A 26,803-nucleotide genomic window follows, 5' to 3' on the forward strand; every position below is an offset into this window, starting at 1 on the left:
GGTCCTTCTCAGCTGAACTGCTCCTTAGTAGGTCAGCCCCCAACAGCGCTGCTGCCATGGGCTTCGGCAGGAAGAAATACATCAACACCCCGGAAGAAAATCTTACGATGCTACTCACAGGTCCAGCATGATACAACAGCAGAGCAAGGTGACTGTCAAAGATAATCCTCGTGGTAACATGTGGACATTACGCTCTGCGTGAATTCCCAATTAAGTGCAAGTTTTGTATGAAAATACTCTTCCAATTATATAAACAAATTACCAGCAATAACAAAACATAATGCCTGACTTCAGCTGATGCCAAATGTTTAGACACTTTAGTGGACACCTGTCTCAATATTTGTTTCAGCTGTCACTTGGTAGGACTGTTACAGATTTTATGTTTCATCTGTTGATTCTGAAATATTTGCCATTATGATGCCCTAAGCAAAGCTATTGATTGCTCACTCTTGTCTTATTTATATAGCTAAAGCTAGATTCTAGCTCATAAAAACATGCCAAGATCACTGAAGATAAAGAGTTAATTCATAGAATCATAGTGTGGTTTGGGTTGGAAGGGATCTTAAAGATCATCTAGTTCCAGCTCCCTGTCATGGGCAGGGACACCTTCCACTAGACCAGGTTGCTCAAAGCCTCATCCAACCTGGCCTTGAACGCTGTCAGGGATGGGGCAGGTACAAATTATCATTTAAAACTCTGAATCAGAACAAACAAGCCCCCAAACCAATAAACAGCAGCCTATTATTACAAAACATACCTAGAGGCCTATATTTGCTGTCAGACAAGCTATAATACTTCCTCTAGGAATTGCTGTAAATCTGGGCTAATCATTTGTAACAAGAAGTGGTGACAGTAATATCATAAACAGAATAATCCGAATGACACATACACAGAAAATTTTCCTGGTTTGAAATGTGCCAGAAAAGAGACTGTTGTGAAGCTGTATATGGAGCTGACTCACAGGGGGCGGCGCCAGGAGTGACGGTGGCAGATTCAAAAGGGTCATCATCGACCACTAACGATCAATTGCCGAGGTGAGTATCTCCAGAGAGGACGCCTTTAACACCGGAGCGGGGGGAAGCACAGCGTCCCGGAGCCTCAGTTCGGAGCGGCAAGAGCGACCGAGGGAGCCTCAAGTCCTCGACAGGACTTGCCCAGGAGCCGGCAGCTCAGCTCACGCGAGCAGCTGACTCACAGGGGGCGGCTCCAGGAGTGACGGCACCAGCCCTCAGTGGGGAAAAACCCACCCCAGGGAGCGCGGCGACCAGGGCGGGCAGTCAGGGCGTGGCGCGGCAGTTGGCGCAGGCAGGGCGAGCGGGCAGCGAGTGGAATGGTGAGCACTCGCCTCAGGAGCAGGGCCCGCTCTGGGAGCTCTGCCCCGGCGGTGGCCAGCGTAGGCACCCAGACAGAGCCGATGAGAGGGGAGGCTGCGGCGCAGACCTCGGAGTGTAGAAAGTGCCTCGGCTGGTCTCTTGTGTCGAGGGTGCGCAATGGGCAGGGCTGCGCTCGGTGCGCCCTGGTGGAGGTCCTCCTGCAGCAGGTGGCTGAGCTGCGGGAGGCTGTTGGAGAGCTAAAAGATGCCAGGGAAGCTGAGAGGAAGCTGGGCTGCTTGCTCCAGGCCCAAACTGCACGGGGGCTGCAAACGTCCAGCACTGCTCATATAGGAAAGAAGGAGGGCAGCAACCCAGGAAGCTGGGAATTAGTCACGAGAAAAACAAACAAAAAAAGGAGGAAGAGGACAATTAACAACAAGGGGCTTCCTCCTAAATCTAATGTCCCCACCTAGAACCGCTTCCCAGTTCTGCAGGGGGCTAATGAGAAAGCACCCACCACACCTAATGAGCATCCTGCTGATGCACCAGTAAAGAGGATCGCTACTGGTGCCTCCAGGAAAAAGAAGAGGGTCATAGTAGTAGGGGACTCTACTTTGAAAGGCACAGAGGCACCCATCTGCCGGCCTGATCCGGTCTCGAGGGAGGTGTGTTGCCTGCCAGGGGCTCGGATCAGGGATGTTGCTGAGAGGCTGCCTGCTCTAGTAAGTCCTGCTGACTATTACCCCCTTCTAGTGGTCCATGTGGGTGCTAGAGATATAGATAGCAGTAGCCTGGAGGACATTAAGAAGGACTACAGGGCCCTGGGAGAGGTGGTTAGGGGCTCTGGAGCTCAGATAGTTTTTTCATCGATTCTCCAGGACAAAGGGGAGGACCTTAAAAAAGCTAGGCGTGTCTGGCAGGTTAATAAATGGTTAGAATGCTGGTGCCATAGTCAGGGGTTTGGCTATTTAGAACATGGGGCTCCATTTGGGAGGCCAGATCTACTGGAGGCTGGTGGAGCTGGTCTGACAAAGAAGGGGAAGAGCTGTTTTGGTGGGAGGCTTGCCAGGCTGGTCAGGAAAGCTTTAAACTAGATGTGCTGCGGGAGGGGAGCATTGATCCATCCCAACACTCCTGGTCAGTTGCCAGCACCTGTAATAAGTGCTTGGAGAGATGTAGAGATGTTCCAGCTGCCCCAGCCATTGAGTCAGCTGCATTTAGAGCTCAGCTAAGGTGCCTCTATACAAACGCCTGTAGTATGGGGAACAAGCAAGAGGAATTAGAGATGTGTGCAAGGCTACGGGAATATGATGTCATTGGTATCACAGAAACATGGTGGGATGGCTCCTATGACTGGAGTGTCGGAATGGAAGGTTACAGGCTGTTTAGAAAAGACAGGCCAGGCAGACGGGGAGGGGCATTGCTATCTATGTCAGTGATAGGCTAGAGAGTATGGAACTCTGTCTGGGGACAGGTGATGAGGTAACAGAGTGTTTGTGGGTTAGGATCAATGGGAAAACAGCAACAGGGGACATTACGGTGGGGATCTGTTACAGGCCGCCTGATCAAGAGGACTCTGTGGATGAAGCGCTCTGCAGGCAGATAGGAGCAGCCTCATGCTCGCAGGCCCTGGTCCTCATGGGGGTCTCCAACCATCCTGACATCTGTTGGAGGGACGGTACGGCCCGGCACAAGCAATCCAGGAGGTTCCTCGATTGTGTGGAAGACAACTTCCTCTTTCAAGCAATAGAGGAGCCGACAAGGAGAGGTGCCATGCTTGACCTCGTGCTCACCAACAGGGAGGGACTGGTTGGAAATGTGACGCTCCAGGGCAGCCTTGGCTCTAGTGATCACGAGATGGTTGAGTTTGAGATCCTCAGGACAGTGAGAAGAGCATGCAGCAAGCTCACTGCCCTGGACTTCAAGAAAGCAGACTTTGGCCTCTTCAGGAACCTCCTTAGTAAGGTTTCATGGGATACAGTCCTAGAAGGCAGGGGGGCCCAAGACTGCTGGTCAATATTCAAGGATCACCTGCTACGTGCTCAAGAGTGTTGCATCCCGACCAGAAGAAAGTGCAGCAGGAGGGCCAGGAGACCTCCATGGATGGACAAGGAGCTGCTGAGGAAACTTAGAGGGAAAAAAGAAGCTTATAGAAGGTGGAAGCGAGGACAGGCGGCCTGGGAAGAATATAGGAGCATTGCCCGGGAAGCTAGGGACCAGGTTAGGAAAGCTAAGGCCCAGCTAGAATTAAGTTTGGCAAGGGATGTAAAAGATAACAGGAAAGGATTCTATAGATACGTAGCAAATAAAAGGCAGACCAGGGACAATGTGGGCCCTCTTCAGAAGCTATCAGGAGAACTGGCTACCATGGATTTGGAGAAGGCTGAGGTTCTTAATGACTTCTTTGCCTCAGTCTTCACCAGCAAATGCTCTGACCACACCACGAAAGTCTTGGAAAGCAAATGCAGGGACTGTGAAAATGAAGACCTTAGGCCCACTGTAGGAGAGGATCAGGTTCGAGACCATCTTAAGAACCTGAACGTGCACAAGTCCATGGGACCTGATGAAATCCATCCACGGGTCCTGAAGGAGCTGGCGAATGAAGTTGCTAAGCCACTGTCCATCATATTCAAAAAATCCTGGCAGTCAGGTGAAGTTCCCGATGACTGGAAGAAGGGTAATATAACCCCCATTTTCAAGAAGGGGAAGGTGGAAGACCCGGGGAACTACAGACCAGTCAGCCTCACCTCTGTGCCTGGCAAAATCTTGGGACAGTTTCTCCTGGAAAACATGCTAAGGCACAACCACAACGAGGTGGCTGGTGACAGCCAACATGGCTTCACTAAGGGGAAATCCTGCCTGACCAATCTGATGGCCTTCTATGATGGAGCCACGGAACTGAGGGACAGGGGCAGAGCAGTTGATGTCATCTACCTGGACTTGTGCAAAGTGTTCGACACTGTCCCGCACGACATCCTTGTCTCTAAATTGGAGAGACATCAATTTGATAGATGGACCACTCGGTGGATAAAAAACTGGCTCGATGGCCGCACGCAAAGAGTTGTGGTAAATGGCTCGATGTCCAGTTGGAAACCTGTAACGAGTGGTGTCCCTCAGGGATCGGTGTTGGGACCGGTCCTGTTCAACATCTTTGTCGGCGACATGGACAGTGGGATTGAGTGCGCCCTCAGCAAGTTTGCCGACGACACCAAGCTGTATGGTTCGGTTGATACGCTGGAGGGAAGGGATGCCATCCAGAGAGACCTTGACATGCTTGTGAGGTGGGCCGATGCCAACCTTATGAAGTTTAACCAAGCCAAGTGTAAGGTCCTACACCTGGGTAGGGGCAATCCCAGGCACTGCTACAGTTGGGCAGAGAAGAGATTCAGAGCAGCCCTGCAGAAAAGGACTTGGGGGTGTTGGTTGATGAGAAGCTTAACATGAGCCAGCAGTGTGCGCTTGCAGCCCAGAAAGCCAACCGTATCCTGGGCTGCATCAAAAGAAGCGTGACCAGCAGGTCAAAGGAGGTGATCCTGCCCCTCTACTCTGCTCTTGTGAGACCTCACTTGGAGTACTGCATACAGTTCTGGTGTCCTCAACGTAAAAAGGACATGGAGCTGTTGGAGCAAGTCCAGAGGAGGGCCACGAGGATGATAAGGGGGCTGGAGCACCTCCCGTATGAAGACAGGCTGAGAGAGTTGGGGCTGTTCAGCCTGGAGAAGAGAAGGCTGCATGGTGACCTCATAGCAGCCTTCCAGTGTCTGAAGGGGGTCTATAAGGATGCTGGGGGAGGACTCTTCCTTAGGGACTGTAGTGGTAGGACAAGGGGTAATGGCTTCAAACTTAAACAGGGGAAGTTTAGATTAGATAGAAGGAAGAAGTTCTTTACAGTGAGGGTGGTGAAGCACTGGAATGGGTTGCCCAGGGAGGTTGTGGATGCTCCATCCCTGGCAGTGTTCAAGGCCAGGTTGGACAGAGCCTTGAACCACGTGGTTTAGGGCAAGGTGTCCCTGCCCATGGCAGGGGGGTTGGAACTAGATGATCTTAAGGTCCTTTCCAATCCTTACGATTCTATGATTCTATGATTCTATGGATATTCTGTAAGTAAAAATTTTGTCTGGAAGTAAAATCTTACTATTTTTTTTCTTTAGGTTTAAGGACCTGATGAAAAACTAAAATTCAGTCCTTCACTGAGGCTTAAGGGAGAATATAAACATATATTTTTTGGTTCTTACTTAATTTAGAATATTTCTATAGATTTAATGAAACTGTAGCTCATCTGCAGTCTGACATCAAACTTCTCTTCATAATCTCACTTTTGTGAGGTATCTACCACATCAAGTATTTTCCCTTTATAAACCAGACTTCAAATAAAGCGAAATTAACTAATGGGAATTGATTCTAGTAAAGCAAGGAGTAAAATGACAGCATCACCTAAACAATTGAGACTATGCTCAAATGTCTTGTGGAGCAAGAGCTTTGTTACCAGGAGAGAAATTGATTCTTACTTTGTATAGTATTTCATCCATTGCTAAAGCTGAATATTGTATTGCCATTTTAAGACTGTGGATCACAGAGAAAGCAACAAGATACAGAATTTAGATAAAGCAGAGCTATTTCACACCTTTAGCCGTTACCTTCACATTTAAATGCAGAATTATGTAAGGCTGGCATTTGGATGCAAAAATGCTCTCTTACCACTTCTCCAAACAACAGGGAAGTTTGTGTAATTACAGGAGATTTGCTGGCTGGCTTGCCACCTGCAGTGATGCCATACAGGAAGGGGAACAGCCATTGTGCATCTGTGACAGATCTGCGTGCTGGTGAGTTCAGAAACAGTCCATACAAAGGAAGCAGGGTACTACAGTAATACAGTGTGCTACACTAGTTATGATAGCATTGCAAAAACAATAAAAAGGTAGTTTTAAAACTAATTCACTGGTCTTATCATATTCAATGAGTCAAGCAGGTATTTCATTCCCCAGTTTTTGGAAAGAAGGAAGTAAAAAAACAAGGCACAACCAACCTTCTTCCAACTTCTTAACCTGACTTCCTGCAGGCCCATCTGGGCTCCACAGGTGAACTCTGTCTGACTCAGGAAATCACGTTTCAAGTCAAACACATCCTACCCCAAGGTGAATCATTAGGGAAGACCAATGACAGGAAAATAATTGAAAGTCTGGTTTTGCTCTTTGCACCATCTGGAAACAATCTCCATCTGGAGACCACATAAACGTTTTTACATGTTTTACATGAGCCTCCTCCTTGTCAAACATATCAGTAGTATGCTTACCAGAGTAAGTAAGCATCCTGGGGAATTCTTCTTATCCTGCATGTAGCCAAATAAAGGCTAACACAGACGTCATCACTTGATTGCATGCAAGTTTATGTAATTCCATGGCTTTTCTCAACTCTGTCCACTCAGTAAGATAAATACTTTCCTGAGATTCCTACACCACTAAGTACACTATCAGCTGCGCTCCCTTCCTGTGGTGCCCTGCTTCACAGGAGTTGCAGTTCACCTGGCTTACGCTATTCTTTCCGATAGTCCAATAACCCTAACTGAACTACATCCAATCTGCCCCTTAGAATATGATTCACCCAAGGATTTCTCTTCTTTTTGAAATGTGTGACTTCTGTGCTGTCCTTAACACAGCCGTGCCTAGTGCTAAATTCAGGACATGGTGTGCTTGTTTTGGTTGGGGTAATTTTCTTCACGGTAGCTGGTATGGGGCTATGTTTTGGATTTGTGCTGAAAACAGTGTTGGTAACAAGAATGTTTTAGTTATTGCTGAGTAGTGATTACATAGCATCAAGGCCGACTGTGTTTCTCATACTGCCCCACTGAGTAGGCTGGGAGTGCAGAAGGGAGGGGACACAGCCGGGGCAGCTGACCTCAATGACCCAAAAGATATCCCATACCATATGGTGTCATGCTCAACCTGTAAAGCTGCGAGAAAGAGGGGGCGACATTCAGAGTTACAGCATTTATCCTCCCAAGTAACTGTTATGCATGCTGGAGCCCTGCTTGCCTGGAGATGGCTGAACACCTGCCTGCCCATGGAAAGTGGTAAATGAATTCCTCAGTTTACTTTGCTTGTGCATGTGGCTTTTGCTTTACCTGTTAAACTGTCTTTATCTTAATCCATGAGTTTTATCACTTTTACTCTTCTGATTCTCTCCCCCACCCCACTGGACTGGCGTGGGGGGACAACGATGACAGTGAGTGAGTGGCTGTGTGGGGCTCAGTTGCCAACACACAGTCCAACACTGCAGACCAGAGCCATGGCGAAAGACTCGGAGCCCACCACAGCTCCTGTACTACATGGCATACTGGATAACGTGGTCTGTGATCCAGGAGTAAGGTGCTGCTGCAATTATCACAGTCAATGTTATCTAGCAAGAGCTACTGCTTCTTCCAGGAATGTAAAGAGAAGGAAGAGCATTCAACACTTCAGACAGTTCCTTGCTCCTGCCACGTCAAACACATTTAGACCCTGCTTCTTCTGCATGCAATGGACCAGAATGTGTTGGTTTAAAGTTAGGGTGCTAGAAAAGTGGCTTTGGAATGGTTTTGAAAAGTGTTTCCAGTGTCATCTTTCATTTCTCCTCTGCTTTGTCTCCAGTTATTTCCTTCCTTTGTGCTTCAGATTCCCTGAGCTCTTAGACAGTTCTCATGGCTTATTCATTCTTACCACTAGACCTCTTTGTCTTGCAATCCACTTCTATGTCACTGCTCTCACCTCCAGATTTCATCTTTAGTAACTTTGTTTAAATCTTGCTCTTTCTTCGGTAGGATTTGGAATCAAAACCTTGTCTCTGTACATCAGTTTCCACACTGTCAGTACATAAGCTAGGCCTGAACCAACACGATTTCTTGGTCAGAGCTTGTAAAGCAGATACTGAATTTTACAAGTACTTTGCAATTGACAGGTATGAATTATGACACTAGTTCCATGACTGAATCATAATTAGGATTTCTGCTAAGTTCATAGCATCATTTAGGTTGGAAAAGACCTTTAAGATCATTGAGTCCAACCATTAACCCAGCACTGCCAAGTCTACCATTAAACCATGTCCATAAGTGCCACATCTACATGTCTTTAGAATACCTCCAGGGATGGTTACTCAAGCACTTTCCTGGGCAGCCTGTTCCAACACTTTAATAGTCCTTTCAATGAAGACATTTTTCCTAATATCCAATCTAAACCTCCACTGGTGCAGCTTGAGGACGTTACCTCTTGTCCTATTCACTTGTTATTTGGGAGAAGAGACCAACCCCCACCTCACTACAACCTCCTTTCAGGTAGTTGCGGAGAGCCTCTGAGCCTCCTTTTTCTCCAGACAAAACAACCCCAGGTTCCTCAGCTGCTCCTCGTAAGACTTGTGCTCCAGACCCTTCACCAGCTTCTTTGGATGTGCATTTAAATTTGAAAGTTAAACCTTTCAAAAATAGTCTACCACAGCAAATCATCACCTGCTCAAGGTGTAAAGACATTCCTGTTATCTGATATGCAGAAACCCTCCCGTTCCAACATTATGAAACATTTTCTACTGTTACTCCTTACTGTAAAAAAAGAGGGAAAGGACAGTATGGCCTACAGAGCCCTAAAAACCTACAAATACCTGTGGAAAACCTCCACAGTAATTTCCCAGAAAGTTATTCTTCAAACTAACACTCAATACGAATCAGTACAAAAAGCACGGAAAGGAGAACTAGGGTCTGACCAAGATACGAAGGATAATATGCAGTATTACGCCACAGTAACGCAGAGAGGAAGCTGTCAGGTCAGGAAAGTGAACTCTCTCTTCTGAGATTCGGAGTTCTGACTCCGAAGAGCCTCTGAGTCATAAGAAACCATAAATCCTCCTGGACAATTTGGAACAAACCAGATAATTTTCATGGTTTGAAAACGCTGCATCATGTACATTTGATCTCATTGAGGATCATGAAGAGTATCCTAGGAAACAAAGTTTTTAAACTTTTCAACTTATACAAATGCATGTTAGACAAGCCATGACCAAATTTCAAAAGTATATACATACTTTACTATACCTTCTCCGTGTCAATAAAAAAAATAAAAGAATGAAAAATACAGGAGAACTTGTAAACTGAAAAATCAGATGCATAGGAATTGGGAAACCTTTCCATAATTGTACAGATCTTCATGCACTAGGCAGTCCCAAAGTCAACCACAGATTTGGTTATGTACACAAGCTTAAACACAAGTGGCAGCATTTTATTACTGTAAATGTTTCTTCTTTTTAATCATCTGAGACTGCCTTAGCTCCTTAGTCCCATGAGCATATGGGCAAGATTCAGAAGGCAAGGAACAACCATCAGGATGATGAATGAAAAACCAACAGAGACGTGTTTTAAATGCTTCAGCTGAAAGGCGGCGTTTCACTTCAGGCTTAGTTTTCCTTGACAGTTTCTCTTTTCTCCAGTCACGAATATGAACTCTCCCATTTAGAACTAAGATTCAGAAACAAACAAAAATGCAGCTGTTAATAGATAGCCATGGGAATTATACTGGAAAAAATGCACAGTGACAGTCTGTGAATAAAATATATGTTCTACAAATGGATCACTCAGGCAAAACCAAATGTGCCATTTCTACAGGAATAAAAAGAAGTGTACAAACAAGATGATACAGACATGGTCTAAAGAATTGTTTTCCCTGGGAGATGCTTTACTGTGAATAGTTTGAGGCACATTTGTGTCATCTTTGTAGATGTTTGTTTCAAATGCAGCAGTTAGAATCATTTAGACTAAAATCCTCTGAATTTAGATTGCAAATCCTTACAAAGAAATTTCAACTTCAAGAACTGTAATCCTTCCCATGTCCAAAACTTTATTACCCCACATTTGAAATGTGATTACCAGTAAAAATCTAGTAAATCTTCTGTTACTTTCACTACATAGAAATGCTCTTGCAAAGACAATGGTTCGCTGACCCAAAAAATACACTGCATCAAGGAAATGATAAGTCTTAATCCTTCATAGGAACCAACAGGGAATTATCATTCATCACTTTGGGATTTTTTTAATTCATTTAATTCATTTGCTGCATTAGGACTATAAACTGCACACACACACACACACACACACACACACACACACACACACACACGTGAACCTTTGTCAGCTCCTTAAATGTGCAAACAGAACAGAGTAAAAGGAAGTTAGTGAGAAAGAAAAAAAGTAGATGGAAAACAGCAGTGAAAATGAGGAGGGAAGAATGTGCCACTTCTCAGTTGCCATGCTCTTTTTTCATATTCTGCCTCAATCATACCTTCTGTATCACATACTTGTATCAGTTAACTGATACCATTGTGCATTCTGATAACTGCTATTCCAAAAGTAACAAGTCAAGTGAAAGCTTAGTATCACACATTCAGGCCTGGATGAATTCATCCCTCAAGGTTTCCTTGTGATATACAAATAGATCTGAACTCACACAAAGGCAATCCAGCAGCAGGTTCAGCTTTAACATCTTTCAAAAGATGAAGAAAAATGAGCAGATATAGTGCTATTTATGATCAAGCATATATTTACCCTAGAAAACCAGTCCTGTATTGAACAAGATGCCAGATCAAAAGAAACTGCCACAGATCAGCCACTCTAAGCTCTCTTTTTGTGTGTGTGTGTGTGCATCCATCTGTTTTCCTTAACTTTAAAGGAAATACACTTCAGAAAAAAATTACAAAAAAGCTGCAGCCATGTTCTCCTCTGTTGTCTTTGGCATGAGCAATGTCTTTCTAGACCACTTGCTGATAGAAGTCCTTGTTATGGTAACATGTTGAAGGAAAGAATCAAATGGTCTCTACTGAAGCCCCAGGGAGCATCCATTTGATGTAAATTACTAAGAAAAATGTGGCCTTAATCCTAGTCTTTCTTCAGAGGTAATGTGCAGACAGCATCCATGCCAAATTAAAATGCTTATTCCGTTTAACAGGTTGTAAATCTATTCTACCTATCCCTAATGACAGGGAATCAAATTCAGACACATAATGAATGCAGTGTGACCAGCTCTTTTCAATGGATGGTAATTCAAATGGATTTCAGTATGGCTTCACATTTTGTAATTGCCAAGTTTTCAGAAATCCTTAGCGGATGCTAAACATGGCTAAGTTGACCACTGGAAGCAAGTATGTTGCACACTCAGGATTACTTGCCTTGGATTAGTTGATCAACATTTTATAACCGACATACAACTGTTGGGACAGAAGAAGTTAGAATCATACAATCATAGAATAGTTAGGGTTGGAAAGGACCTTAAGATCATCTAGTTCCAACTCCCCTGCCATGGGCACGGACACCACACACTAAACCATGTCACCCAAGACTCTGTCCAACCTGGCCTTGAACACTGCCAGGGATGGAGCATTCACAGCTTCCTTGGGCAACCTGTTCCAGTGCCTCTCCACCCTCACTTCTTCCTTATATCTAATCTAAACTTCCCCTGTTTAAGTTTGATCCCATTACCTCTTGTCCTATCACTACAGTCCCTAGCGAAGAGTCCCTCTCTGGCATCCTTGTAGGCCCTCTTCAGATACTGGAAGGCTGCTATGAGGTCTCCACGCAGCTTCTCTTCTCCAGGCTGAACAGCTCCAATTTTCTCAGCTTGTCTTCATATGGGAGGTGCTCAAGCTCCCTTATAATCCTCGTGGAAGTTAACCCACTTCCAAATCTGAAGCAGCCTTAATACCGATAAAACCTTGAAGATCTTGTATCACTGCAAAGCTAGACCTTACTTTTGAAAAACAAATAAAAATCAAACAAAAAACCCACGATAAGAAAACCCCAACCAACCAACCAACAACACACACAAAAAAAACCACACAGCACATACCACCACAATGGGGAAAAATGCCCCAAACACACAGACAAGCAACAACAGTTATTGGCAAACCCAGCCAGCCACAGAAACTTACTACTGGGTTCTTTCTGCCATGCCACCACAATCTATATAAGCACATCAAGCCTCACAGTAACAGGTTCTTATGAAGACTGGTTTTATTTTATGTCAGCATTTACACTGTGGATCTGGGTAAGACTAGACTATATCTTAGTTAATTGCTTCAGTGAACTTGCCCTGCATTTGATGGCCCCCAAATTATCAATACTTTACAGGAAAAATAAAAATTCCTTAAGTCAAACAATAGCTTCAAATTAGCCACCTTAAAGCATTCTTTTTTTCAGATGTAGTTGGTCTAACACAATGCTTTGCTAATAAGATGCCATACCAATGTCATTCAAAAGAGTTCTACTAGCAGTATCTTGGCACAGTGGGCACATAAATAATGTACAGTTTTCCACAAAGGTATAGAAAGTGGTTAAAAAAAACCACCACCACAGTAGTTCTCCAGTTGTGTTTAAACGCATATAGAAGAGATAAAATAAGTGATTAAACAAACAAAAAACCAAACCCTCTTCTTTACCTTCAAATACTTGATGATTGTTCTTGAGAAGTGTCTGCAGGCCTCCATATTCACTCTTTAGCCTTTTTAAAGTGTCTTTATTTAAGTGTTCTGCTACTTCTTTCAAGGAAAGGCTTTCTGCAATAAATAATGGTGTAGCTATTAAAAATGTATATATATGTAGAAGTTAAATTTTCTTAGGACTTTATAAGTTAATGATTATAAGCAGAACCTATGAATTATGTACCAGTACTGCATCAACTTTGTACTCCCAGCATTATGCATGATATATATTTTATATGTATATTGTCTGTAAAATAGCAGCTTTCATTCTACAGGACTCAAGTCAGAATTTCCACAGTAAGACAGACACTTTTTTTATTTTCCCTCTTTCTTTTTTTGCAGTAGCATATAACCCTCATTGCAATAGGCACTATTTACATGCATGTGTTTAGAGAAAGAGAGTGACTCAAAGGATATCCTGAAACAGTAACATATGAGAAACAACAGTGAGTAAATAATAATAATGGACGGAGGTAAATGGAAAGATGGTTGTAGTAAGAATGCTTATAAAATTAACAACCTCTGTTCTTTTTCTTCCTAAGACTAAACTAAGAATTCCTAATCATATCATAATCAAATGGCAGTTCAAAGCACTTCTTACACAATTCTTACAAAATTATAGCTAACTATTATGCTAGAAAACTTAATATTCTCCATAGATAGATGTAGATGTTCTGTTTTAGTAAAGAGGGAGGAGTTCTGGGTTTGGTTTGGCTTTTGTAATAAAAATTGATGAGCAAAAAACCTCCACACCAATTTCAAAATATTCTTATATGCCTTATTAGCATCCTAGTGTGCAAGAAAACATTGCAGAATAAAATAAAAGTGCCTTTAATTGCTACTGTACTGCTCTTGGCATTGCCTGAAAACTATTTCACTAAGTTTAAAAAACTATGTCAATTCATTGGAAAAGACATCCTCTACCAGCAAAAGATAATGTAAAGCAAAGACAATTTCACCTCCTTGATTCCAGGTATTCATATTTCCATCATGCATATCAGAACATGATTTTTGGGGGGCTGCATTTAACAGCAAGTTTGCCACACTGAGAACCACATCATCTACAAAATCCCGGGGGAGGGAAGCACAATTTCTGATTTGTTCTACTTTTTCTCTGGGTTGAAATCCAGGCATCCAAATTGTACCAGCAGTGTCAGTCTCATTTTCAGGAAGTTCTGAACCTGCTTCTTTGCATACAGCATCACAGTGATCCTTATGATTACATGCAACTTTTCTGTCACACATGACCACAGCACAGGTCTGACGATTATTAATATACTGTGTTATCTGCTTGTCAATCAGAGCATGTTCTGTAGGTGGATAGGTCCTGCTTTTTCCAATAAGGCTTACCTATTTAGTAGAAACAGATAAATAACTATTTAAACAGACTCCCATACACACAGGCCCCCCAACATGCACATGTCTTATGCAGGCTTCTAAATCTACCTATGGGAGATATCCATTCAAACTCAATGCTCATTAACATCTACGGTTTCTTGATTCTAGCTTTCAAGTATTGGTGCCACAGAACAAATCCAGTAATCAAACCATAAGCCATCATGCTATAAAAGCACAGAGCAAAAAGATTGTTTGTGACCCTCAGATTATTTACAAAATTAAAGCTGGGTGCCTCTTCCTACTCTGAGAACATTTCACTTTGAATTTCATGGACATGGGAAAGAGAAAAATTAAGTACAAATACGCAACATAGGCAGCTAGGAAAATTAAGCCAAAAAATTAGCTTCGTAAATTTTCCAATCCTATAACCTGGCAAAGAAATAATCGTAAAACCTTCCTTTTCTGAGTATTTATACTCTCTCTGCAGAGGATATTGTCTCAGGTAATGTAACTGACAATAGTCTGATCTTACAACAATAATGAACAAACATCCATATGCTTCAGAAAGCTAGCAGCCTAAAAAAACAATAATTAAAAAGACAAAAGCCCTACATAGCCCAAAATTACCCTTTTTGTTGATGGAATTCTAAGGCAATCTTCTTCCACATTAAAGCCACATATAAATCCCACTTGGGCAATAAAATCAAGATACTCTCTGTACTGAGTTTTCTTGCTTTGTCTTCGGCTGTATTTTCCATGGAAATCGAAGAAGCAACACGGCAGCACAAAGTAGCAACATGAATAGGAAGACCTACAAGAAGGGTAACAAACTGCTGAACAGAATGTTACTTCAGGGAACATACAAATTTAACAAATAACCCACTAGATACAATAATGGAAATTTTCATTTCAAGTGACAGAGCTTCACAAAATAGTATTTATATGTTCCTCTTTCAGTAGATCTATTATGAGAATCAAAAATACTGTTTCACAAAGTATCTGCTATAGCAAATTACTGTGCCAAGTTGGTTTGCAGGACTAAAGCTGCAGATACTAAACTATTGCAGCTGGTTGCAAAGGGCACAATGGTTCAAGGTAAAGCAGAACCAACGGCAATTTAAAAAAACAAAGAAAGAACAAAAAAAACCCCACACCACAAAACCAAACAACAGATTCACATCAGTTCTGGGGTTTGAACGTGAAAAGAAAAATGCTGCACTGAATTCTGTAAGAAAGTAAATACTACATCTGTGCTTCTCCACAGGAAATGAAATTTTGTAAAAATAATTAATTGCCATCAAAAGCAGCAAGGATAGAAGATGTGGCAGCAAAGTAACAGTTTACACCAAGCCCACACATGTAACTATGCTTTGGTTTGTTTGTTTAATTCCTTCCCTCCCACTTCCCTCCCTCTGCAGATACCTAGCTGCAATTACAGGTATCCATGGTGTTAATTCATCTGAATGGTTTCCTATGAGCCAGTCAGTATCTGGAAAGAGATGACTGTCACCTGGCATGATCGTAGATTCCTGAAAAAAAAAACCAAGCAATACATTTAGTGAATTATATTATAGGTTTCTTTTAATTCATTTTATTTGTTAATAAAGAACTAAGCAACAATATAAAATGATACAAGCTTACAAATACAAGGTAAATGAGAACCACAGACAGCAATGTTTTTCCTCAATCTGCAATTTTACCAGGTAGTAATCTAGTGACACTGGTTGGACAAAGAGTGGAATAACAATTCTGATTAAGGCATCTGACACCCTAAATATTTGTAAACAAGTATCATACATTGGATTAGGATTGCTTGCTATTCTCCTTCTGTCACATGTATGCCTGGACTTAATTTGTCAGAAAGCCACTTCGTTCAGTATGTCTTACAGACCTTGGACTCACATAGCAACTAATCAGAACACAGCTTTCCTACTATCTTCTCTTCATTCACAGACTCTACCCAAATCAATCCCTAATAGACAGAACACCACTCTTCACCTATCATTCACGTAGAATAAACCTAATCCAGCCTAACACTTTCCCTCTTCTCTATGTTGCCATTCCATCCCCTGCCGAGTTGCATCAAAACTATCTTATGACACATGCAAAATCAGGAGCATAAATAGTAAACACTAGGTTAGAGAAAGAAGGCTTCTTTGGTGGCCTTTGGAATAGTACTTTGCCTCATGGAATTTCAATATAAATGGATTGAGGAGGCATCAGCACAGAAGACTTCCCATCACTGTACTGACTCACAGAATAGTTTTCATAACTTGAAACAAGTTCAGCAAAGAAAGTACTTAAAGATTTTGATACTATGGAAGTACATACTCTTCTCCAAAAACCTGTATGAATGTCAAAATAATTATGGGCAGATTTGAAAAAAAGCTTTAAATTAACTCTGCAGAGACCTTGAGGAAAAGCCCTGAAAATGATGCCTGCACCCTCTTTCTACAGACAAAATGCACGTTTCACAAGTTCAAAATTCACATGCACATACAAAGTAGTATTTGAATAGGAATTAAAAAATACCAACCAAGCACCAAAAAACCCAAACAAAATCAAAAGACACTTACTAGGGAATTTCAGAAAACTCAGACTACCTCGATTACATTACAATTTCCCTCTTCAGAAAGCACTGTTAGGTGTTTTAAGTGTTAGTATGGTGTATTATCGCTCACTTTAAATACAATATGTCTAACCACTTTTATTTATGTATATATACTTTTAGATATTATATGTAACATTTCTTTCTGGCAGGTTAGTAGATGTTAAATCAAATGTTTGGTAAGAGTTTTCTTACGGTTGATTAAATAAGTCAATCCTATGTTACAGTTCAGTTTTGAATGTTCAATTTAGGCATAGCACAAATTATCAGTGCCACACTCCACATTTGGACAGTCACTTGTAATCAAATTTGTATTCACCATGTCTGACAGCAGTTTGGCAATGCAGAATGCCACCTGTTACATTCATTTATATTGCTAGTATTGGCACTGAATGTCACAGATGGCAATATTCATCCTGCAACTCATGCTTTAAGTAAAGATCACAACTAAATTAGCTTCAAAGGCTAACAAAAAGCTGTGAGTAGGTGCTTTCTCCTTCTGCGGCTCCTGTGGCTACAGGACCCTTGCAAAAATCATGTCACCCTTCCTGTTCGTTATATAACTCCTTCCCTCATAAATCAGTACTTTCTCTATATGCGTATTTTGGATATTTTTATTGTTTCTGTCTGGATTTTTCATGTGTTCTCTGAAGTACTTTTTTTTTCTTTTAGAAAAGATAAATAAAACATGTCCTTTTCTATTTTGTTGCCTCTCGCTGCAGAGAGGGACAGCTGATGCTGAGAAGTTTCCTCATGAGTCAAGATATCTGAGAAACTGTAAACAGCCAGACCTTAATACAAAATGAATGTACAAAATTCAACAATTGCCATAATACTGAAACATGGGCAGAAAAACAAATATGTAACATGAAGGAAAAAAGATACTGTTTGGTATGATCAGAAGTAACATAAGATAGTACAACAGTGAGACACTGGCACAGGCTGTCCAAAGAAGTTGTGGGTGCCTCATCCCTGGAAGTGTTCAAGGCCAGGCTGGGAGCAACCCCGTCTAGTGGAAGGTGTTCCTGCCCGCGGCAGGGGGTGGGAACTGGATGAGCTTTAAGGTCCCTTCCAACCCAAACCATTCTGTGATTCTATGATTCTGTAACAGGAATGAAGACACACCACAGCTTGATGTTTCGGATTGTTTCTTGAAGCTTTGCAGTACGATCTGGTTGCAGACTGCTGCAAAGGAATCTGTCAGTTTTGGCAATCTGTACCCAAAATGGCAGGGTGGCAACGAGGAGGCTGCACAAGGCTGTGAAAGTTCCATCTCCCATCTGTGAAAACTGCTGCTCTTTTGTTGATTTAATGTAAGTTGTTAGCATTCAAAGATATCTTGAATTAACTTTTCAACAAAACGACTTGAGAACAACTAAAGGGGGAAAATTCTAACATATTTGAAGCTGCCAATTTTTGAGAGAACAGAATGAGAAATTTTAGGAGTCTAGAGAACAAGAAGCCAGGAACACCTCACCTCCAAAGGGCAACTGTTCATCAGTAGCACATTTTGACATGTATCTGACCAAGAACACCTGGAGTTAAAGTGAATGTTCCTGTGCTCATGAAAATGCTAATGTGGAACTTGAAATATAATCCCTCTTTCAGACTCATTTTCCTGTTCATTTTTTATGAAGGCTATTATTGCTATTATTTACCATAAGGTCAGTACAGCAGAGAGTGGCTCCTTTGAGGTTCAACAATTTTGCCCCCAAAACAGCACATAGCACTAGAAGGTCAGAATCACTTTCAAGAATAAACTGTTCACTACTCTGAATATTAATATCTTTTATGAGGTACATCGGTGCAAACAAAGCTGCTTAATACTGATCTTCCAGTAAAATCAGAGATTGTTTCCTGGTGTGCATGTCTGTATATGCAATAGGAAATCAAGACAGTCTTCTCAGCTGAAAAATAAGTAAGTTGCAAATATACAAGAGTATGATATGGCATTGCTCTCCTAATTACCTTAAAAATTTACACTCCCACAAGATATATGTGTCATCATCCCAAACCCACAGATCACTTTAGAGAACTGTCTGCAACCTGGTATGTTTGATTACATTTGCATCGACAGAACCTGAAGCAATGAACAAATGAATAAAGTTACAAATCAGTAAAATTGACATACATTTGCATAATACCTCTAAATGAGTTCCTGGTCCATACATATTCCATATTTTTCTTCTCCTCACATCGATTCCTCTACCTGAATGCTGAAATATTTGAACAAGAAAAAGTATCATTTTTAAGTAATACTTTTAGCAAAAACTGTCAAACAACCTCACTAAATGTACATATTGATTATTTCATTCATACTAAAATTTAGACACATAACAAAACACAGCCTCACCATTTCAGGCAGAAGCTTTTTGTTTGTTTGCTTTTAAAATATCAAAACCTTTCCCAAGGTGAGTATTGCTGTAGGACCCACAGGGCTCAGGGAAGAGTGCTACTCTAAGCAGTTCTTGCTGGAAAGCCACCCTTCAACTACTGAAGTCAACTAGGCTGCTGGAGTCCAAACACACTTTTCCCTGTGTGAACTGATGAGAAGAGGAAATAGGACTGGAAACTAAAGCAAGACATAAAAATGCATACGTTATAGTATTTGAACTTCAAGAATCCTGTGCAGAACTAACCAAAATCAAGTGCTAAATCTTATAAAACTCTCACACATGATTTCTTGCCGGTCAACAATGTTTGTCAGTGCTACAGCAGTGATGACCTAATGACATACGAGAAGAAACCTCTACAAGGAAAATAGCATTTTACATCAAATAAATAGCATTTAGTAGATCAAATTTCTCTGGCCATACAAGGATAGAGAACTTGTGTTAGGAGAACTTGGGACTCTTTCCCATCCCCAATGACATCTACTGATCAGATAGGAGATACTAATTTCCTCTATACACTTTAACATGTTCTCCCAAAAGTGGAAAACGCAATTTTCTGAAACAGACAGACCCAACTTCACCGGGTTTTGTTCAATCTCACGTTCTTTGTTGTTTCAGAAACTATGCCTCAAGCGATTGAATTTTGCTGTTGCCACATTTCCACTCCCAAAAGCACAGTACATTGAAAGGCATTTTCACAATTAACAAATCCCAGGATGGTTTTTAAAGATACAGAAAAACATTTTCAAGGCATTACAAGTAGAACTCAATTTCAGTAAAATTAAGTTCATGAAAAGCATCTTGCAAGAGAGAATCTTTATGTTAAGGTTCCCCATTTCTTTTTGCTTTGTCTACAGCATAACAAAATTACATCATCACTTTTTATTTTCCCTCTTAGTGTCTTACCTCCAAAAAATAGCCTTGAATTGAACTGAATTACAATAATAAAAATGGTAAGTAAGTGAAACATTTCTGAAGCTCTGCTAGATTTTATCCTGGTAACTCGTGACAAAAATCTTACTTTATGAACATGAATTAATTTAATTTTGGCTATCTGCATGCCAGATAAAAGAAAGCATAACAAAAATATTATCTTTGGGTTTTAATTATTATTTAAAAAAGCACTCTATTTACCCCTTCATTGTTTAGAATATGAACCAGCAGACCATTTCCACATCCAAGATCTACAAATGACTGTTTCTTAGTCAACCCTTTTTCCTTTCTCTCTTCTTCCCAAAGAATCTAAGACAAGAAAAGAAAACATTTTAGACTTCTGCTCTCAAGTCTCCCTGTAAGAAAGCAGCAGAGGCTATTGGAAATTAAAGGAGAAAACTGGAAGAGAACGCAGATGTGACAGAAGACATTCAGTGCAGTCACAGAGAAAATAACTTGACAGGTGGGGGGAAAAAAAAACCAAACAACAAAGAAACAACAAAACCACAAACTGTTTACAGAGAGGGGCAGGAATTATGTTATCATCAAATCATAGAATAGTTACGGCTTAAGATCATCTAGTTTCAACCCCCTTGCCATGGGCAGGGACACCTCACACTAGACCTTGTCACCCAAGGCTCTGTCCAATCTGGCCTTGAACACTGTCAGGGATGGAGCATTTACCACTTCTTTGAGTAATTTGTTCTAGTGCCTCAGCACCCTCACAGTAAAGAACTTCTTCCTTATATCTATCCTGCATTTTCCATGTGTAAGTTTAAACCCATTACCCCTTGTCCTATCGCTACAGTCCCTGATGAAGAGTTCCTCTCCAGTATCCTTGCAGGCCCCCTTCAGACACTGGAAGGCTGCTATGAGGTCTCCACGCAGCTTCTCTTTTCCAGGCTGAAGAGCCTCAACTTTCTCAGCCTGTCTTGATATGGGAGGTGCTCCAGCCCCCTTATCATCCTCATGGCCCTCCTCTGGACTTGCTCCAACAGCTTCATGTCCTTCTGATGTTGAGGACACCAGAACTGTACACAGTACTCCAAGTGGGGTCTCATAAGAGCAGAGCAGAGGGGCAGGATCAGTTCCTTTGACCTGCTCTCCTGCTTCTTTTGATGCAGCCCAGGATATGGTTGGCTTTCTGGGCTGCAAGCGCACACTGCCAGCTCATGTTCCGTTTCTCATCAACCGATAAAATAGCAATCATTTTCTAAGTGCTAAGCGCATCCTCCACTCTCTTCTGAGTCACTGGAAGTTGAAATTAATCAAGGCTCTACAGTCCTGGGCTACACTGAGTACAAATTTAAATCAAGTTGCTAAAACAGAGGGTGCAATGGATAAACGGAGGAAGCGGGGTAAGAGGCAGGTAAACCTCAGCAGTTTCTCTGCAAGTAACACCACAGAAGCATTTATATCCACTGTATTAAAGAACTGGTGGCAGAGCTGAAAATAAACCCCAAAATGTTCTTTGCAATCAATTGGCTATATATTGGCACATGTAACATTCTTCCAATACCTAAAGGGGGCCTACAAGAAAGATGGAGAGGGACTTTTTACAAGGACATGCGGTAGGACAAGGGAGAATGGCCTTAAATTGAAAGAGAGGAGATTTAGATTAGACATTAGGAAGAAATTCTTTACTAGGATGGTGGTGAGGCAATGGAACAGGTTGCCCGCAGAAGCTGTGGCTGCCCCATCTCTGGCAGTGTTCAAGGCCAGGTTGGACAGGGCTTGGAGCAACCTGGTCTAGTGGAAGGTGCCCCTGTCTGTGGCAGGGGGGTTGGAACTAGGTGATCTTTAAGGTCCCTTCCAACCCAAACCACTCTGTAATTCTAGGATTCTACTGAAACCCACAAACCCTATACCCTTTCTTCCAACATCTTCCTTTTGCCTTGTATGCCTGCAATAATTTCAGGTCATTCTATTTTAAAAAATGCAACAACTATAAAATGAAAATACTGGTTTTCTTAGGGAGGTTCTATTACTGAGAAATAGAACCTTATAGGATACTCTTAGGGAAGGCAATTCCCTACCAGCAAGTAAGTGGCAATGGCAACATCTTCATAAACAAATTTCTCAGGATCTGTCACTTCAGGCCACACCTTAAAAAAAAAAAAAAAAAGAGAGAGAGAAAAATAATTTTCTGCACCATCTGAAATTACTTCAAAACGTGCTCAGAGCAATCTGGATACTCATCCACTTCAACAGGTTTTTGCACTTCACAAATTCTGTATTTTAATCTCCTTAAAAATATACACAAAGAATATAAATAAAGACTGTCTGATTTTGTGAGTCACACAAAAGAATCGTGGCATAAAGAATGTCTCCTGTCATCCAATCAAGTAAACAGCTGCAGCTGTTCTGTAATAAAGCATGCATCCTTTTGCTTGACTCAGAAGAGAAATACTTGGATTATTCCTGTTATGTGAAACATTGATAACATGAACACTTGTAAGTGTATTTTCAAAGCATAATAGGCATAGAATTATCCTGGCACAACAGAACATGAAGAATCAAAATCTGAAGTAGGAAGACAGAAAGTATTATCCCTATTTTGTGAATGAGAGAACCGAAACAAAGCTTGAAGTGCTCTAACACTACACTAATTCTATTGCAGAGCTAAATACTGAACTATTACCTTTACCCAGAAGTCCAATTTTCCTCTCACTGTATCTTTCTTTTATCAGAAATATCAACAATAAAACCTTTCAACATTTTCACAATATGTTTTACGAAAGCATTTACCAATTTTTCTTGCTTGTAGCTACAGTCTGGTGTACAAGGATATAGGAATTAATTCATACAGCAGTTTAGATGATCACAGCCATTTTTCAGCATCCCCAAAATAAAACAGTATCATAAAAGATTGCCACTCTAACTCAAACATATTAATATAGCATTCAAATTTGAGTAATAGTAAATTTAACCTATTTGCAATCCGGTGCTGCTTCCAGACCCAGGTTTTGGAGAAGGAGGTGCTTTATTTATGCCTTCTAGTGTGTATGACTTAGTATTTACATCCACTGCTTGTTTCCTATCAGAAGGGATACATTCTGGGAAATACCTAACTCCTCCAGATACTTAGTGTGACTTTGGCTCCAAATCTTGGTTTTCCAGCTCAGTTCTTCCAAAACTAAATTGTTTTTTACTCCCACGTACACAGAAATACAAAAAACCACCACCAAACACAAAACCATAAGACATAGATTTCAACTAAATTGCTTCATTAACAAAAGAATTTAGTAAAAGCAGCATCTTCACTAAACAACAAAAAATATAGGAAATACAGGAAAGCATATTATTACTGCATTTACTAAACTTACCTTTACCATCTCCTTGTATTTTTCTTTAAGGTCTTGATAAACCTTGCTGTATTTTGCTACAGAAATGAGTGAGAGTGTACTTTTAAACTCACTGGGCTTTTGCTCCACAGACCATTTAGCCAATTTGGACAAAAGTTCATTTCCAAGCCACGCTAGTTTGGGGTATGCAATTCCATCTGAAAACCAATCTTCTGGAAATGGAGCTACAATAGAAACAGACCTTTAAAAATAAAATAAAAACTTTGTCTAAATACAGTGTATTTCATTATTTCAGCTACCTCAAAGAGAGAGAATGCAATAATTAAGTGGAGAAAAATCAGCAAATCAAAGAGAGATATAAAAGTAGACTGAGAATAAGAAAATACATAACACACAACACCAAAAGTGAAGTTACTGAATTCTGTTAGACAGTTTAATATCTGCCTATTTGAACACTGCACCCGAGAGCCTGTGCTGCATTTAACACAAGGACCAAAGACTCACATATGATGAAAAACCTGATTTAGCAAGATATCCAAACACTAACTAGTAAAGTGAATTAATGAAATTTTAATGAAAAAAAAAAAAAAAGAAAATTTAGAAGGAAAATATATCAGTTGGCACATTTTGTTATTTCATCATCTCCAACTTTACTCAGATTTTGTTAGAGCTATGCCTGCAAATGCTCAGGACCAAGCTGCAATGGTCTGTGTTTCAGTGACTGAAGCTCATTAAGTTCACAGCAGTTCCAGTCTGACTCTCAACCTTACCAACCCCCAGAGAACCTGAGCTCTCACAGGCATAGCTAGTTGCTCGTGATCCGAACATAAACACCTTTTTCTAGACCACACATGCTTATAGTCAATGTATATATTCAAAGTTGAAACACATTTGGTTTGTGTTGCTTTGGGTATTGTAGATGTTTAAGAAACACTACTGTCACTTAGTCAAGCAGGAAATTACTAGATACAATAGTAAAACATGGTGTGATCCATGAAAGGAAGCAATAACTCATGGTTTGCTTCCTCTCTCACTTCCAGCACTTACCATTCCTCATCTTTTATGTATGCAAGTTGAATTTGATAAATATTGCACTTTTTAATCTCGTATTTTCCTTCACTGTTTTCCTCCAAAGGCAGAAAGGTCACAGTTCCATTGTAAACATCTGAAAAGATACATAAACAGTGACAGGTTATCCTATGGTTCAAACCATCCTTTTTAGCACCAAAACAAACTTCTGTCTCCTTACTATGTGAAGTGCAAACTAGCGAGGTAAGATCTAGGACAACACAGGAAGAATCATAGTGCTAAGAACAGATCCATTTCTTGGTGTGTCTGACATCTGAAACTACTATCCTCTTTGAATTCCCAAAATTTAGCATTCTGCTGCATGATGTTCCCAGAACACCTAAGGCTGATTGCCAAGACTGTTTTCTTTAAATCTATCTATTTCAATAAAGTAAAAGCTAGACAATGAGATCTTTCTAGCACAAAACTGGTGCTTTCCCCTACCCTGCGATAAATGCAGAGTCCTGGGAAGCGCCTCCCAAATTACCTGAAACTTATGTATCACCCATGTGTTAGATTAAAAAAAAAAAAAGTCAGTGCAGTATTAAAAAATAATCAATAATATTAGTAGTATCTATCAATTTTTCCGTGATCAAACACGGGATCTATTGTGTGATTCTACGATTATAATTAAGCAGAGCTATGCTTCCCTTTAGCGTCATGCAGCTTTCCTAATTAGAGTTCCTGTAAAAACCACATTATCCATCCCTAAATTAGTATCTTATGACTCTGAAGGGAGACTACCTGATAAGATCTGGTTTTAGGTGAAGGTGCGTGTATTACATTAATATATTATGCTCACCAACAACACTACTGATCGGAGTAAGAATAATAGGCCCCAAGGGCATCCCATAAACGACTTTGAATTTTAAATTTCATTGCTTTGGAATTGTGATTCGTTTCACAGCTTTACTATTAGAATTTAATCCCCATCCACACTTCTCCCCAAATTTATCTTTAAAAGGTGTCAACTTCTACCTTATATGTTTCTTTATGAGAGTAGGATTTACTGCAGCATATCACCATCATACAATAAAAAGCCAAACAAAACAAAACCAAACATACAACAACAAACAAAAAAACCCAACAAACAAACACAACACTAAAACCAAAAACCAAACAAAACAAACCAAAACCAAATTAAGCTTAGCTTCATCTTTAAGCAATACTAAACAATAAGAAAGTCAACACAAACAGCTCAGCTTGGTCAGACAGGTGCCACAAGTGCCTACTTTCTTTTCATTAACTGCATTTCTAAAGGCTGCCATCACTCCTTCCAAGCCCATCATTATGTGTGCACTACAAGCAGCGCTTCTGTATGGGCAGCTTACTCAGGACACGAGCGTGCAGGATGACAGCCCTTCTTGCCTCTTCAAAGAGGACATAAAAGATAAGTCGTTTTCTACACCTCTTCCCCAGGAGCAGGGTGCCTACCTTCCCTAAGTGCTTATCTCAGCAGCACCTTACACATAACACATTAGCTCCTCCCTTACTCTGCTTTCCTAAAGCTGTAGGTGCGGTTGTTTAAACCGGAGTTCTACAGGTGTTTGGCCTATGTAATTTGTATTTCAACCACTGACACTTCCCAGCACTACAGAAAAGAGGTAAAAATAAAATCTAAGCACACGACAAGGACAAAAAAAAAAAAAAAAAATCCATCTGCTTACTTGTTCCCACAAGTAGGAACAAAGTGTTATTCATCCAATTTGCAAGACAACCTCGGCGGGGTCCGCAGCAGCCGCCGCACCCCACACCCCGGCATGGCGGGTGCTCCCGCTGCCCTCCGCCCCCTCTCGCCGCCTCGGGGCCGGGCTCCTGCTCACCTTGGACCGCCAGCTCCCTCGTCGGCGGGGCGGGAGGGCCCGCGGGGCGCCCCCGGGGCAGCAGCGTCCTCAGCACGGCGCGGAGCTCGGCGCGGCGGCCCAGCCCGGCCCACGGCGTGAGGGGCGGAGGCAGCTGCCCGTGCCCCAGCGGCAGCTGGCCGCAGACCTCCCTCCAGAGCCGGCCCAGCTCCGCAGCCCCGGCAGACGCCGCTCGCTCCCGCTGCCCCCCGCCGCTCCTGCCTTCCCATACGTCGGCGAAGGAGGGAGACTCTTCCCCACCCTCCCCGAGCGACACCAGCCCCTCCGCCTCGACGGCGGCGCCGCACAGGCGCCTGTTGGCTACTTGCGGCTTCTCCAGCCAGACGCGCACGGCCGCCCAGAAGCCGTGAGGCAGCGCGGCGCCGCCATCCCGCACAGCCACCGTCCCCACCAGCCCCATCTACTGCCCCGCCGCCGCGCACGGGGAGGAGGCGGAGCGCGTCGCAGGCTGTTACCGTCAGTTCCTGAGGCGGGGACGGCGGCGGCGCAGGTAAGA

General features: G+C 41.8%; 2 protein-coding genes across 3 annotated transcripts in view; one reads left to right on the plus strand and one right to left on the minus strand.

Moving 5' to 3' along the window:
* Positions 1-9,195: 9,195 nt before the first annotated feature.
* Positions 9,196-26,750, minus strand: TRMT44 (tRNA methyltransferase 44 homolog). Of its 2 annotated transcripts, XM_030491887.2 has the most exons (11): positions 26,269-26,750; positions 24,425-24,542; positions 23,399-23,618; positions 22,109-22,177; positions 20,274-20,381; positions 18,891-18,962; positions 15,561-15,667; positions 14,766-14,949; positions 13,760-14,150; positions 12,759-12,875; positions 9,196-9,789 (listed from the first exon to the last, which is right to left on the minus strand). In XM_030491887.2, the coding sequence occupies exons 1-11, from the start codon at positions 26,705-26,707 to the stop codon at positions 9,557-9,559; spliced, it is 2,058 nt and encodes a 685-aa protein (XP_030347747.1). In that variant the 5' UTR covers positions 26,708-26,750; the 3' UTR covers positions 9,196-9,556. The 2 variants fall into 2 exon arrangements, with proteins under 2 accessions (XP_030347747.1, XP_030347748.1); XM_030491888.2 differs by lacking the exon at positions 12,759-12,875.
* ACOX3 (acyl-CoA oxidase 3, pristanoyl) overlaps positions 26,714-26,803 on the plus strand; it is a 32,720-nt gene continuing 32,630 nt past the window's right edge. Inside the window, exon 1 of the mRNA XM_030491883.1 lies at positions 26,714-26,797. The gene's annotated coding sequence lies outside the window, so the exon portion shown is untranslated. The remainder of the gene's footprint in view (positions 26,798-26,803) is intronic.

The sequence above is a fragment of the Strigops habroptila genome, chromosome 7 (assembly GCF_004027225.2).
Source record: "Strigops habroptila isolate Jane chromosome 7, bStrHab1.2.pri, whole genome shotgun sequence".
In the NCBI taxonomy this organism is placed as follows: Eukaryota; Metazoa; Chordata; class Aves; order Psittaciformes; family Psittacidae; genus Strigops; species Strigops habroptila.

Excerpts from the sequence above, each read along its gene's own strand:
- TRMT44 (XM_030491887.2), bottom strand. The coding sequence starts at position 26,707 with ATGGGGCTGGTGGGGACGGTGGCTGTGCGGGATGGCGGCGCCGCGCTG. Across the intron at positions 14,950-15,560 it reads ATACCTGTAATTGCAGCTAG|GTCTTCCTATTCATGTTGCT; the intron begins GTATCTGCAGAG and ends CCCTTCTTGTAG. Across the intron at positions 12,876-13,759 it reads GAATACCTGGAATCAAGGAG|AAAGCCTTTCCTTGAAAGAA; the intron begins GTGAAATTGTCT and ends TATTTATTGCAG.